The following is a 15721-nucleotide window of genomic DNA, read 5'->3' as shown; positions in this document are numbered from 1 at the left end:
CCTGTGCCTCCCCCCCTAGTTCAGCCTTCCCTGTCCTGTCTCCCCCCCCAGTCCAGCCAGCCGCCCCTGCCGTGTACCCCCTAGTCCAGCCATCCTTCTCTGCCCTGTGCCACCCCAAACCATGTCTAGCCATCCCTGTGCCCCCAGTAGGTACAGCTCCCACTCTCCTGCATTTCCCCTTCCTGCTGGATGTTTATGTGGATCTGTTTTTTCAGTGTATTTTATGTGGCTCTGGCTTTTTCTAAATAATATACAATCAACATTGCATTCCTATATAGATTCTTGTTTTGTGTGTGTGTGAGAATTTACAGCAGTTTTCTCTCGTATAGTTTCAAATATGATAGATTGACATATCATAATAACAACCACAGCCCAAACTTTGAGAATTTTTACGCACCAATTGATGTCCCATCCTCCGGTGCAGCTCCGCCCTATTTCCCCCCCGGGGGAAGGGCTGCCCATTTTGTCAGTACAAGGCCCCAAAATTTCTGATGGCGGACCTGTGCGGGAGTGTAACTTTTTGTAACTTTTCTACTGGTAGCCAGGGGTACTAGCCAAAATTTGTTAGTCTGACAGAAATTTTAGGAGAAGGCAACTATGGAGCATTGGCTCCCTGGATTTGCTCAGCTCAGCAACAGAAATATGAAATGCTTACACCATCGCAAAACTTCTAAATATATGGAGTCAGAGAACAATACACAATACCAGACGAGAAGGGGGAGGGGATTCAAATCTCTGCAATAGCATCAAAGTGCTTCCAGAACAGGCGGACAAAGGAATTTCACAGCCAGTAACTTCGCTCATTTTCATTCGCTTCCAACAGAGGTGCGTAGGAAAATGAGCGCCGATTGTCTCCCATAATACAGGATGAGGTGTGCATCTGGACATCTCAGAGGCACCTTGTGCTGAACTGAATTCCCAGTCAGTCAAAACATGTTTGAGAACCATGGTTGTTTACAAGCAGATAACATTCCTCCTCTGCATATTTGAATGCATACACATGTACAAACGTCTTGTGGTTTTGAATAGATCTTACAAAGCTATGCTGTTTGTGAGATGTACATTTCTTGGTATTCATAAATTAAATTTATTTATATAGCTCCAGCATATTCAATTGCAATTTACAATTTGGAAGGCCTGGGTAATGAGACACAGACAGACAAGGAGGTAATGGGGCTCTGCTTGTAAACTTCCAATCTATAGGGAAATAGACACTTGATACACACTGTAAGTGCAAAATCTTAGCCAACAGAGACAACGTATGGCCAAGAAAGATATCATAAAATACAGCAAAGAGAACAGATTTACATAATAATATACAGATGACTCAAATGTTTACTAAACAAATAAGATCCGCTCTAGGCAAAGTTCTAATTTACACAATGACATAATTGCTGCATAGTGTAGTAAACCTACACGAAAACACACAAACTACAACCACACAGCTCTACTATTCCAGAGGAGTTGCATACACCATATGCCCAGGTTTACAAACTCGCTCCCCTAAGCCCCTTAACCCGCAATGCCATCCTGTCTGCCGGCTCTTCTAGGGGAATGCTCCGTATTCTCACACCATTTACTGAACCTTCCCCACAGCTCACTTACCATATCCCTGCACTCTTAAATATACTATTGTGCAATGAGATACAATTCAACATTGCTAAATATAAAGTCCAAAGGGAGAGCGCAATAACCACAAAAGTGAACACAACATATATATGTTAAATTGTATACTACACCACAGACACCATGGGGCCAATTAAATTCTTAGCGGCGATGGCTGTCAGTGCTGGGCACCCATCGGGAGCCAGCGCTGTCATTTCAGCTTGCCCTCACCTGAGAAGGAGAGCAGTAATGTGCGAAAAAAGTCAGTGGTTTGGTCGCCCTAAATAGGACTTGTCGGGTTTAGCCACTATACATGGCTAAACCCTGTTTAATTGGGCACGACAAGCGCGATAAGTGATGGGTGCCCAAAAACAGTTGAATTGCTACAGTGGGCACCCATTAATTATTGCTGCGCCCAAAACTAGCAAATCGCTCCCCCCCCCCCCCATAAGTCTATGTTACGGTTGTAGATGATTGTCTTTACGGAGTGTGAATTGGGTGATTCCAGTGTTACTCTTCTTCAGGGAACCCTAACCGTGCATATTTCCAGGTCACCGCACAGAATTAAGAATTAGTACCATCTGTGGATTTTTTTTAAATGCGACAGTCAGTAATAAATACACCTGTGCTCCAGTAAGGAAATATGGAATATATGCACTGTTAGGGTGCCATAAGCACTGGGTTTGGGAAACATTGGGTTAGTGGAACTTCAGGGCAGACTGACACATGCACTATAGCCTGAAAGCACAAAGTGGTCCCCACATCCAGTGCAACTATGCATCACTTAACATGAGGAGCCCTACTGAGTAAACTAGTCTCTGGGTGCAGTTGCATTGATGCATAGGGGTCTATTTGCTATTTTTCTTTTTTTTGCTGCAGTGCTTTACATTCTGTATCATTCTATGCTGAAGTGATTCTGAGTGTTGTACAGCCGCAATTCATCAATATTACATACCCCGGAGAGATGGTGTGAAAGACCACCTCTCAGACGGTCTAGTATTACCTTCTGCAGTCAGTGTAACGCAGACTACGAAGTCTACCGGACATTCTTTCATGACTTGATGAAGTTCGGTAATGCACAAGAGTGAACCAAAACAGTCATGCATGTGCAGGAAACTCATAGGAACAACCTGATCTCACTTCACAGTCCTCATAAATAGTAGATTATAGTAAAAACTGAGGGGCCACAGGAGAAAGTAGTGATTTATAAGCAGCATCCCTCTTGTTAAATAGTGAGAAAAGCAGATAACCTTTATTTACAGCAATAACACCAGAAAAATGGGTGATACCTGCTTGATAAACAGACACCATAGTTTTAAAATACTCCTCTTCAGCTTACTATGTAACAGAGCCCAAACAAACAAACAAACAAACAAAGACCCACCTGCTGGTACGCAAACGGGAGAAACAGGACTACTAATAAACACACAAGGGTAGATTTACTAAAGCTTCTAAAATAGACAAGTGGTGATGTTACCCATAGCAACCAGACTCTAGCTATCATTTCTCTATAGCATTCTAGAAACTGAAACACAAAATCTGATTGGTTGCTATGGGCAACATCACCACTTGTGTGTTCTAGAAGCTTTAGTAAATATATTCCACAGAGATTAGATCCAATTTTCAAACTGGCAATGCAAGGATCACTTTTGCTAGCTGAGGGTCTGCTTCCAAGATGTATGCCAATCACAAGACGCATCGGCTGTGTTATACTATGCTAATGCAGTGGGAAGAATCTTGCTTACATAGACGCCTAATGCCGGCCTTTCTGATCTGCTGCTGAGTCAGAGGATGCAACATCGGATCATCTGCGTGAATATCGATCTGAACAACCCTCAGGTTACTCAACATGACCGGAGAATTCACACTGGACTAACCAGTGATGCTGCATCAAAGGACGCAGCCACTGGCTGCAACATGCCCCCGTTTTCTGCAACGCTGCCCATCATCGCCCATGCTCCACCCCCATACGAATCAGACCCACCATGTAAGAATTGTAACACCTCCTTAATAGAAACTATAAGACTTTACACCCAATAAACAATTCCATTCAGTAAGAGCATGGCATGTCTGAAACACACGTGTAACTTTAAAAGGTCAACAAAAATGTTAATTTGCCCCTTTAACCCTTTGTAAAGCAAGCTACTGAACAAAGTGTAGCTGCAAACCATTAACGCTTTCAGGAGACAAAATCTAAACTGGGTAGAAGTATAGAATAGAATAAATAAACTTCTTAACTTACTCTACTTTGATACGTGTATCTTGTAAATTGATGCCAGGTTGTAAAAGATAATATAAGTGCTCATAGGGGGTATTCAATTAGTGCTAATTGCCACATCGGAGCTTATCAATTAATGGGGATTACCCCGCGCGCAAGTCCCCACAGTCGGACTGAACCTTGCAGCTGTGGGGTAAAGTCCGCAGAAAACAAAAAAAACTCAAATCGGGCTCGCATGCGGTAAATAATAAAAACCATTGAATCAATCTGTTTCCACACACGAATCCTGATTTTTTTTTCAGCGCAGGAAAAAAAGGCTATTTAACTGAATAGCCTTTCCCCACGCCGTGGGGAGTTTATCTGGCAATTGGTCGCGGGGTAAACCCTGTACCCCCCTTATATTTAAACATTTATCTATGAGACAGTGGTGGTAATGGTTTCTTTTTATGTCACTTTAGTAGTCTAGTTATGATGTGTCATTTTCACAATAATCCTAATCTTACATTATTTATGTGTCATTGACCAATCGAATAAACGTGTGCTCTTCATTGGATTATCCATAAATCTTGGAATTTAAGAAACTCAAAACATTCCACTTTATGGCCAATTCTTTAATATGTATGCTTTTATTGTTCATATAACATTTGGGAACTAAGGGCCTGATTCAGAGCCGGATGCTCTGACCAGAGCGCTCGCTCTGAATCAGGGCCCTCCTACCTAAAAATGGAGCGGCCTCCTGGCCGCTCGCATAGCTGTGGGTGACCACCCACAGCTTATGCGAGCGGCCAAAAAGATGGTCGCGATGGTCTTGACCATCGGGCTTGCGACGAGACCCTGCGGTAGGGTCTCCCAGCCACAAGCCCTGGAGTGATTTTGGCTCTATCAGAGCCAAAATTACTCCCACTGACATCACTAGTGATGTCAGTGGGGCCGGCTTCAGACAGTAGGCGTTCCCATGGGAACGCCTCCGTCTGGCAGGCACGCCCCCAGCACGCCCACCAAAGGGGGCGTGCTGTCAGTCACCATCGACAGCACGCCCCCTTTGGTGCGAGACCCGGAGCGACAGCTTGGCTGTCGCAGTCCGGGTCTCGCGCATGCGCACGACGGAGCTCCCTCCGTCGTGCGCATGCGCAGTGGGGAACATCGACCCACTTGTGAGCGTACTGCCGCTTGCGAGTGGGTCTGAATGACCCCCACAGTCCTGTAGACAGTATGAATGGAAAGTCAGTCAGTAGCTAGTTGCAGTGGCCAGGGGCATGGCGGTCCAATCATGCAGCTGTTTCAAGAGGAGTGAGGAAGAATCTAGATTCGCCGTTGACTACTACATGTAACTTAGATGGAAAGAGCATAGAGTAGGAGATATTTAAATACTAGAGATTGCATTTAATATGAAGAAATTTGGCCTGATCCATTTGGACTTCCACTGCCCTGGAGTGCTTTTGGCTCTATCAGAGCCAAAAGCACTCCCACTGACATCACTAGTGTCACTAGTGATGTCAGTGGGGCTGGCCCCAAACGGTAGGCGTTCCCATGGGAACGCCTCCGTCTGGGCAGCAATGCCCCCGGCATGCCCACCAAAGGGGGCGTGCTGTCACTCACCATCGACAGCACGCCCCCTTTGGTGCGAGACCCATAGCGACAGCTTGGCTGTCGCTATGAGGGTCTCGTGCATGCGCACCATCGACCCGCTTGCGAGCGGGTCTGAATTAGGCCCTAAGTTTCCTTAGTTTGCCAGAACTTTGCAGCTTGCAGAGTATGTTGTACAGCATTATACGATGATCTCATCTCCAAGCGCCAGCTCTTCCTATGCAGTGAACGGGACCCGGGTTACCAGTTTAGACTGCGTCACAAGCAGCGTTGAACACGCGTTTAACCCTTCTCGTAACCAGGGTTGAAATGCCAGGTCGCTCAACTTGGCTTATTTTAACCTGGCCCTTTCACATTCACAGTAAACCGGATTGCTGCACGTTCACGTGCAATAGAATGTAAGCTCCTATGAGCAGGGCCCTCTACCTTCATCTACTTCTTACTCTCTCCCAGGGCACCTAACACTTGGTTGCTTATCTGGGTGTTATGGTCGCGAATGTAGCAATGTATATTATCCATGTCCTGTATTGTACTGTACTGCAAGTCACTGTTAATCAACCAGTTTATGTACTTTATAAGGCGCTGCGGAACACTTGTGGCGCCATATAAACGAGAATAATAATAATAACCCGGGTTATTGGACCAAGTGTCAAAGGGGTATAACAGGGAGAGGGGAGGGGATAGTCAATCATCTTATGTGATATGGCCTATGCTCTAACCGGCAAATAAAGTAATGTTGCCTTTGCTGATTTCTGCTCATACTACCTGAGATGGCAAACACAAATCACCATAGAGACACTGAAAGATCCCTGCTTCAGGTCATGGCGGCAACTGATCTGATTGAATAGTTTTCAGGACTCAATCCGTTAAAGAATATCAACCCCCCCACCCCCAAAAGAAGCTACTACTTTTACTCAGTTACAGCATGTGGAAGCCTACAGGTGTGCATGTGTGTTCAATGTTTACAGGTCTATGGTCATCAGTGACTGAAATGTACTAAATCTCCTTTGTAATACAGCAAAGTGAAGGCCAGAAAGCAGCACATATGACTATTGGGGGAATGTATTAATGAGCTGGGGGGTTTTCTAGACGTGCACAGATGGTGTAATGGCATTACAGCCTCACAGCACTGAGGTTGTGGGTTTGATTCCCACTATGCCCCTAACTATGTGGAGTTTGTATATTCTCCCTGTGCTTGCGTGAGTTTCCTCCGGGTGCTCCGGTTTCCTCCCACACTATTTTTAGGTTAATTGGCTCCCAACAAAAATTAGCCCTAGTGTGTATTGTGTGTGCGCATGTGATAGGGAATATAGATTGTAAGCTTCACCGGGGCAGGGACTGATGTGAATGGCCAAATATTCTCTGTAAAGCACTGTGGAATATGTGTGTGCCATATAAATAAGTGCTAATAAATAATCATGCACTTTCTGATAAACCATAATATCTTGGTATTCCTTGAACGTGGGTAACAGGGTATTAAAAAAAAAAAAAGTGCCACCCTCACTTGACAAAGTAAATATCTGTGCCAAATTATAATAAATATATATATATATATATATATATATATATGCAATAACATTTAAACCACCTGCCTAATATTGTGTAGGTCTCCCTCGTGCCGCCAAAACAGCTCTGACCCTTCAAGACGTGGACTCCACAAGACCATTGAAGGTGTCCTGTGGTGTCTGTCACGAAGACATTAGCAGCAGATCATTTAAGTCCTGTTAATCTGCATACACACGGTACAATCTGCACCACCGACTTGAAAGATATCTTTCAAAGATATCCTTCCAGGAAGTCATCCTGCCACATCTCTGAACAGGCTAAATTGACAGTATCGTGCAAGTTGGCCTGCATGTACGGACGATCATAGATACCATTATCGTTCATGCGGGAACACGCATCGTTGGTCGTTCACTGCATAAAAATAAATGATTTGAACGATATTGTTATCGTTCCGTGTGTACACACCTTAAGTTGCGAAGTGGGGCCTCCATGGCTTGGACTTGTTTCTCCAGCACATCCAACAGATGCTCAATTGGATTAAGAACTGGGGAATTTGGAGGCCAATTAATCACCTTGAATGCCATGGAGGGTGTACTTGGTCTGCAATAATGTTTAGGTAGGTGGTACGTGTCAAAGTAACATCCACATGAATGCTAGGACCCAAAGTTTCCAGTGCATCACACATCCCCCGGGTTGTTTTCTTCACATAACGAAGCAAGAACCACTGGACAGATTTTGATGAAGTTTTCACTATTCCATAGATCCTTTTTCGAGGATAGTTTAGGTGTAAGAAACTTCAATGTGTGACAAAAGGGAGCCGAGCAGTAACGAGTTTAGTGAAGCAACTCAATGAATAAAACAGTCCCTGGTAGCCGTCTGTCTGTTTGCTCGGGCAAATCTCGAGAACCACTGGACGGATTTTGATGCAGTTTTCACTATTCTATAGAGCATTTGTCGAGGAAGGTTTAGGTGTATGTAACATTAATATATGACAAAAGGGAGCCGAGCACTGATGATTTTAGTGAAGGAAATGGACATCCGAGCGCTTTCTTGGCTTAAACTGCCTAAACCGTTAAAGATAAATCACAACGATGGACTTTATTTTATACCATGTAGAGATTGATACGTATTATCCGGTTTCTCCAGAAAAATTTATGTAAGCCCCGTTTCGCCGATAATCCCCATTTTTCCTCATATTATTTTGGACGAAAAAATAGGATATTTCGGGCGAAAATACATAGGATCGTAATAAGCTCATGGATCAATGTGTTCTCACCGTTGCAGGGGTAAAAAAAAAAAAAAAAAAAAAAAAAAAACCCGCCACTTTTTGTGGATTATTCTTCGGGACACATCATGAATAAAAGTTATGTATATCTGAAGACAGGATGCTAGTCGCTCTGAAAAGTTTTTTCAATAAATCTCTTTATACCCGGAGTGCAGTATGGTGAAGGACAGCTTTACAAGCACCTACACCTATGACATTTATACTTATCAGACACTGGCACCCGGACAGTTGGTGTTTTTTACAGTCAGAGTGCCGAACCGTTGCTACATAGATACACACATTATATTATAATATATTTCACAGATGTGCCCACATACATCTTTCGTGGGAGCTCAGTGTGACTCTGTAGCGCCGAGCATCTTTTTGTGCGTCTTTTTACCTTCAAATGCGTCTTATTCGCACACTGACACTGTAACATAGCAATTTACATGCAGATACACCCGCAGTCACACACAGAACATAGGCATGCTGCATATAATTTTAATCAGCAGAAGCTGCTTGTGCTATCTAGTCACATAGTTGTGCAAATAAGAAGCATTTGAAGGTAAAAAGATTCTCACCTCTATCGAGTCACGCCACGGCGCGACTAGAAGGGGTGTTTTAACACACAAGGATGCTAGATGTATGTGGACCCATCTAAATAAATATATAAAAAAAAAAATATATATATATATATATATATATATATATACACACACACACACACACACATATACATACACACACACACACACACCCATGGTTGAAACACACTAAATTTCCAGCACTATATACTGCCGCACCTTTGTATAATGCCCACATGAACCCTCAGGTGTATATATATGTATCTCAAAATCTGGCTCTGATACTAGCCAGTGCCTCCCCAGTCATTTACCTCACTGCACATCACTGATAGATATATGTATTACACATACATTCACACACACACACACCCCAATTAGCCATAACATTAAACACTAAATGTGGCAGTGTATTGGTAAAACGTATAACCTGTTAAAATAGGTGGACCTGATGTAGTAGGATAAAGGACTTTCAAATGATGTTTTCAGTCTTAGCTCAATTCACATTTTCAGGTGTATCTGCAAACTTGCAAAACCAGGCAATGACTGATGACCTCAGGGTAGTTTAAAGCAGTGGGTGTACACCTGGAAATGTGCTTAGCAAACCATTAGGCATAAGTAAAGGAGCTATTTAGGGCCACATTTTGTGTGGGCCTAATTGTTAAACATACAATTAAAAATGCTAAATGAAGAGGGCAGATTCAATCAGCCTCAAGATGCTGGCAGAATCTTGCCCGCTAACACTACATGGGCTATCCGGGTAGGAAACCTTGCTTGTTTTTGCTCACAAACCGTAGAAGTACTAGCAAAAACAATGTTTCTTATGGCAAAAAAAAAAAAAAATGTGTGCAGCTGCAGAATAATTTAATCTGCCCCAATTAGTTTGTAAACTATTATTGTGCGACAGTCAAAAAAAAAAAAAAAAAAAAGGATTCTGTATAGGGCCACAACAGTCTTGCAGCCTTTAAAAATCAGGACACATTATTTCAGTCCAGATATATAAGAAGTGTCTATACATGTAGTAAGGCAGGAATAGTGAAAGAATTAGTAGATGGGGGACAGACTGTTGCTATGACAACATCATACTGTGAAATCAGATGATGCAGAGATCTTTAATTCAAACCACAAAAATGTACTAAAAACATGAAGAATGACATGCCAAGAGAAGGCAGGCCTGACATCTACATGTCCTAGCACGCAGACAAAAACAAGTTCTTCATATGTCAAGGTTCCCCTCAGATCAGGGAAATGCAACTGGCCTACTCATAACCAGTTTATTTTGGTTTCACTCAGTCACAGACGAGTTAGTATAAAGCAAAGGACCCGTACAATGTGATAGATAGATAAGATTCCAAATAAATGGGCAATCACCAGAGCTCAAATGAAAAGTGTAAAGTTTTAATACCTACAAAATTGAAAAATTACGTTTCTCAAGACCACCAACAAACCAACTGGGAAGAAAAAAGTACAAAGATCCCAGTGCACAGGCATATCCCATTCCTTACCTGTTGCGCTATATATATATATATATACACACATATATACACACACACACATATACACACACACACACACACACACATATATATATATATATATATACAAACACACATATACATACACACACAGTTCAATTCCAGCCATAAGCCCACCAAAAGACTTAGGGACTCGATTTTGTAAGAAGTAAAACCTTGCTTCAGTCATTGCGCTCTGGTGAGTGCCCCTTAATTTTGATTCTCCATGTCTACCTGGATATCCTGAGAGGTTACAGTAGGTAGCACCAGCCGTTGTTTCTGGTGTGAGTGCAGACTCTCTCTATAGCACAATTAGGGGAGCACTCAGGATTTGTACGTATAAATGGAGAATAGATAGATCATCTATTTTTATTCTTTAGAGCAGTGGTATAGGTGCCATTTATACAAGCTCTTTGAGCGCTTCCTGTGTTACCTGCTCCAGGGTTCATTTTAAATAGAAGCATTGTGATCAGTCTGTCTTTTTGTTGCCTAGGCATATCCCAGTTAAATCACAGATGTGGGTACAAATCATTAGGATCTACAGTCATCTCCATAAGTATGTAACTACCAAGTCTATACATATATTTGCCTGTACACTGCATCCAGTGTATGTACCTGTTGGTTCAATGAAATCTAGGATAATGTAAACATTATACTTACAGTAGAGTAGGGAATGGATAAAACAAGTATTAGATTTGGCTCATGCCCTGGTACATAAATAGTTACAAACAGTACAGTATATGGAACAATCTTAACATGCATTGATGTACATCTAGTATAACATTTATATACATAGTGTAGACACATACAAGAAACATGCACTGTAGACAGTGTAGAATGCAGTTATTACATTATATTTAGTGCAGATGTTTACAGTAATTTTGAGTACAATACTGGAGGTAATGTCTATGACAACATAGTGAATAGTGTAAGTGAGTCGTGCAGACATGTACTAGGGGAAGGGGATAAAATACCCTACCCTCCACCATGACTGCCGTAACATATAACTGAGACGGAGCTACAAATATAATATATAAAATTTATTATATAATCCAATATAAGTATCCAGTACACAGACAGGAGGCCCTGTCCACCAACTGCAAGAGGGGCTATAGTAGCACTAGGAGATAGAGCGGCCCCTGTAACACCCCAACCCCACCCTCACCCTAGACAGCGCCTACGTCTGAGGGCTCCAGGGACCGGGCGGCTCCTACCTGAGCGGCGGGGGAAGACGGGGATCCCACCAGGCAGAAAGCCACGCCATTCATTTGGTGGAGGGGCCGGGAATCCCTGGCAATGGCCGGACCCTTCCTCCTCTCTCTCTCTGGCTCGCAGTGTGTGTAAGTCTCTCTCTCCCTCCTCACAGGATGACAGAGGACCTCCCCTCCCCCTCCTGCCGGAGAGAGGCTGCTGCTGTAGGCGAGGGGGAGATACAGGGCAGAGCCGCCGGGAGGGGGGTGAGCTGTCACACTGAGGGGGGCTGTGAGAGAAGGACAGGAGGAAGAGGAAGGAGACTCGGGAGAGATAGAGAGATAGAAGAAAGAATGAAAATTGATAAAGTGGATGGAATGGGAACGGGATGGGGGTCGAAAGTGGGATGGATGCAGATTTCATAAAAATATCATGTATACTTGTACATACATTAGGGTATGTGTGTGTACAGAGCCGTAACTAGACTTTTTGGTGCCCTGTGCCAGAAAGAGCATTGGTGCCCCCCTCATTTTTCAAAGTGACATAACGCACCCTAAAAAGGGTAATGGCCTTATGGGGAAGGGCCAGGGAAGAGATAGGGGAGACCAGGAGATGCTGGGAATGAAATAATAGGAAGCTACAAGTGAGAATGATAATAAACAGAAAATTGACAGGCCCAAACACATACCCTCCAACTTTACCGATTTGGCCGGTATAGTACCGTTTTGTAATGGTCTGTACCAGCAAAACAGGGTCTGTACCGATTGTACTGGATGAGTACAATCTACTGAATTCTACAGCAGCGCTGCTGAGTAACAGGTGGCTCTGTCCTCCGTAGTTCTTGGCAGTAGGCACTGAAGCTGACATAATGACCAACCAGGGCCAGCTGCCTCCAGTCTTCAGTACCTGTGGACATGCCCCCTTTATATATAACCACGCCCTATTTAACTGTGGCCACGCCCCTGTACCGATTTTCAACTGAGAGATGTTGGAGGGTATGCAAACAGCGCCCCCTGACCTGCAGTGTCCTGTGCCACGGTACCGGCCGCACTACCCTAGCTACGGCCCTGTGTGTATATAATAAATATATATATATATATATATATACACACACCCACACCTGCTGTGTATTTAGCTTTGAGCAGCATTCATATTTTCTATAGAACAGTTTTGCTTATAAATAATAATAGCATCACTAATACAAATTCATTGCTCAGAAAAATATTTAAAAGAACTGGGGAAGCTGCCAAAGCCATACTTTTATATACAGTGGTGTATGTAGCCGCAACCATACAGGCACCTGGCAGTGCTAATAAGTGCAGTTTACTAAGAGAGGGATAACAATTACAGCTTCCAGCATCCCTCTTCTCTAATGGGGGGCATCCACTACAAGATCTGAAAACAACTGCACGATTACGACATTGTAATCGTGCAGTCGTTTGTCAGTCGTGTAATGTGCCTGCACTGAACAAGCAGACGTTCAGTGCAGGGTCATCCATCATCTGGAAACATGCTGAGCCTGACGATATCGTCAGGTTGACCATCATGTTTGCACAATGACAGATGTCTAAAAGGCCAAATTTTCAAACGATGTTCGAACGATGTTTGAACGATTATCAGACGATTATCGAACGATTTTATCATTATCGTTCAATCGTTCAACTTTATCGTCTAGTGGATACCCCCCTTAAGGCTGAGTACACACTAGACCAGTGGTCTCCAACCTGTAGCTCGCGGTCTTAATTTTGGTAGCTCACCTAGCTGCAGTACTGCCGAGTCAACTAGGAGGAAGTGACCTCTGATGTGTGCTTCCCCGTGGCATTGACACATGGGTGGAGTCACACGGAAGCATGTCAGGTGATTGCCACAACATCTACAGCAATCACCTGACATGCTTCACCATGGTTCCACCAAGGGCTGCCATCAGAAATTACGGGACCCGCAGTGACAAAAAAAGGCAGGGACCTCACACGCCACAACTCCTCTATCGTTCAGCGGTGTGCATGCCGGCTAACAAGAAAAAGTTTTTTTCACGGGCTGGCCGTGATGTAGGTAGGAGGTGGGGCAAGAGGGCGGCCCTGGGCAGCTGGATGAGAAGTGACTCGCGCGGGGGGATAGCTAGGCCTGCCACTCACCTCACTTTCAAGGGGATAGTAGAAGCGGTACTAGATGCGAGCAATTTGTCATACATCATTGAAAAACATGACCCAAATCTACAATGCCCCCACTCACTGATTAAAACCCCCACACTTTCCTCCCCACCTCTTGTTAAATATTAAAATATCTATTCTAATCCTCACCTGGCTGCCTTTGGTTGGCGCTGCCATCTCATGATAGTCCTCCTGATCCTGATTCCTGAATACAGTACCACACAGTCTCCTGCGCTGTGATTGGTGGATAGTTTCAGCCATCCACCAATCAGTGCATGAGTACATCCCATTACTGTGATTGGTGGATGGCTGAAGCCATTAACCAACCAGCATCGCACAGCGCCAGGTCACTGACTGCAGCCAAACAGAGCTGACGGCCGCCGATGCTGCGTGCGTGTAGCGGTGAGTGTCAGTGTACAGGCAAAATTACACTGCCCGACCGCTCTAATTGTATTTACAAATATAATTGGAACAGCCGGGGAGCGTCCTCTGCCTGTATGCCCCCAGCCCAGTCTGTCCCTGGCTGCCTTTGTGGTCCGCCGGAGGATGGGGGATCTTAGCGCTGCTGGGGTAGGAGCAGGCGGGCCCCCAAGTGTCCGGGCCTGGAACTCCAGTCCCGGCAGACCCCCGCTGATGCTCGGCCCTGGTTCCACCCACGGCGTCTACGCTACGGTAGAGCGAGTGACTCCCGCCCAGCCCTGCCGGAAAATCACACAGCTGCCCTGCTTATATCTTTTGCTCCTCTACTGCACGTACCTCCTTGGAGCCGGTAATTAACAGTGAAATGTGCCTGTGCTTCATTTTAATTACAAACTACAATATCACTGTAATAATTAAATGCATTTTTATTTTCTATGAAATTTTTTTTTTTTCCTTTTGTTTTTAATTTTATTAAATTATCTTCAATTGTTCGATTAGCCAGATTATTTTCTTTTTCTACAATTTTAGTAGCTCTTCATGAGGTTTCATTTTTCTAAAGTAGCTCACACCTCTGCCTACCCTGACTGCACGTCCCTGATTCAGAGTGTGGTAAAAAATACTGAAGATGTAAAGGTTAACCGTTTCGAATGGACAACACATTTATTTTTTATGTAATTTACCCCTAGTGTCTTACCCTGGTGCCTAATCCTCCCCCAAGTGCCTAAACCTAACAGTACCCTCCGGCAGCCTTACCCTAAAAATGTTGAAAAACCATTAGAAACAAAAAATGTGTTGACCATTTATACCTGTCGACCTGTTGCATGTCAACCCACTGACTGTCGACCTTTATATTGTCGATCCTCTATTTTATCCGGATACCATTAATTCAATACACATCCATGAATCTTATCTATCTAGACTAGGGGTGGGAAATAAGTGGCCCTCCAATATACATTATCTTCCCCTGCCATAATTCAACTTTAATTTTTGAACTGACAGCTCTCCCAGTAAGAGCTGTCCTTTGCGATAGAAAGTCTTCAGTGTTTATGACCCAGAAGTCTTTCTGCGCATGCGTTGAGTGACGCATGTGCTGTGGGGGGTGCCCAGATTTCAGTCTACACCAGCCGATGAGGCCATCGGCCCTTCTTGCATTTGCCAGATAGCCAGTCCGGCCCTGGTAGCAGTTATGTTGTAGAAAATTACAGCAATTATTTTATTAATTATGCTATATGTACAGTATAGGCGCCAAGTGTTCTGAAGTAATAAGGTGGAAAATGAAGTTTTCATGTGGGGCACACACTAGAATGATGCATTGACCGGCCGACCAATGTAACAATTTTGGTAAGCATATACACTTACCAATCAGCAGCACAATATGTCTGGCCAGAAGAACCATTTAAATTTGCCGACCCAGTTTTGATGCTTGCAATGGTTCCTGCGGCCAACATAACGTGTAAACTTTTGATCATGTGTACACACTGTAAGATGTGAAGGATATATCTGTACAATATATCTCATCTGCCACGCAGCACGGCCAATGCAACATATCTGTGAAAGATGTCATTCACAGATATAGTGGACCAAGGGGCCTATGTATCAAAGCTTAATGAGAGATAACATTGTGAGATATAAATCACCAACCAAACAGCTTCTAATTTATATTTTATAGGCTGTGTTTGAAAAAT

At 43.7% G+C, this 15721-nt stretch overlaps 1 protein-coding gene across 1 annotated transcript in view; it reads right to left on the bottom strand.

Annotated features, from left to right (window-relative positions):
• The window catches only part of ARHGAP23 (Rho GTPase activating protein 23), a 78560-nt gene extending 66914 nt beyond the window's left edge, over positions 1–11646 (bottom strand). Inside the window, exon 1 of the mRNA XM_088474592.1 lies at positions 11490–11646. Within this exon, the coding sequence (XP_088330718.1) occupies positions 11490–11543 (54 nt within the window). The 5' untranslated portion in view covers positions 11544–11646. The remainder of the gene's footprint in view (positions 1–11489) is intronic.
• Between the last annotated feature and the right edge of the window lie 4075 nt (positions 11647–15721).

Source organism: Taudactylus pleione, unplaced genomic scaffold (assembly GCF_031769625.1).
Source record: "Taudactylus pleione unplaced genomic scaffold, aTauple2 ptg000155l, whole genome shotgun sequence".
Lineage (NCBI taxonomy): Eukaryota > Metazoa > Chordata > Amphibia > Anura > Myobatrachidae > Taudactylus > Taudactylus pleione.
Note: the sequence above shows the minus strand (reverse complement) of the source record. Positions and strands in the feature narration are given on the sequence as shown.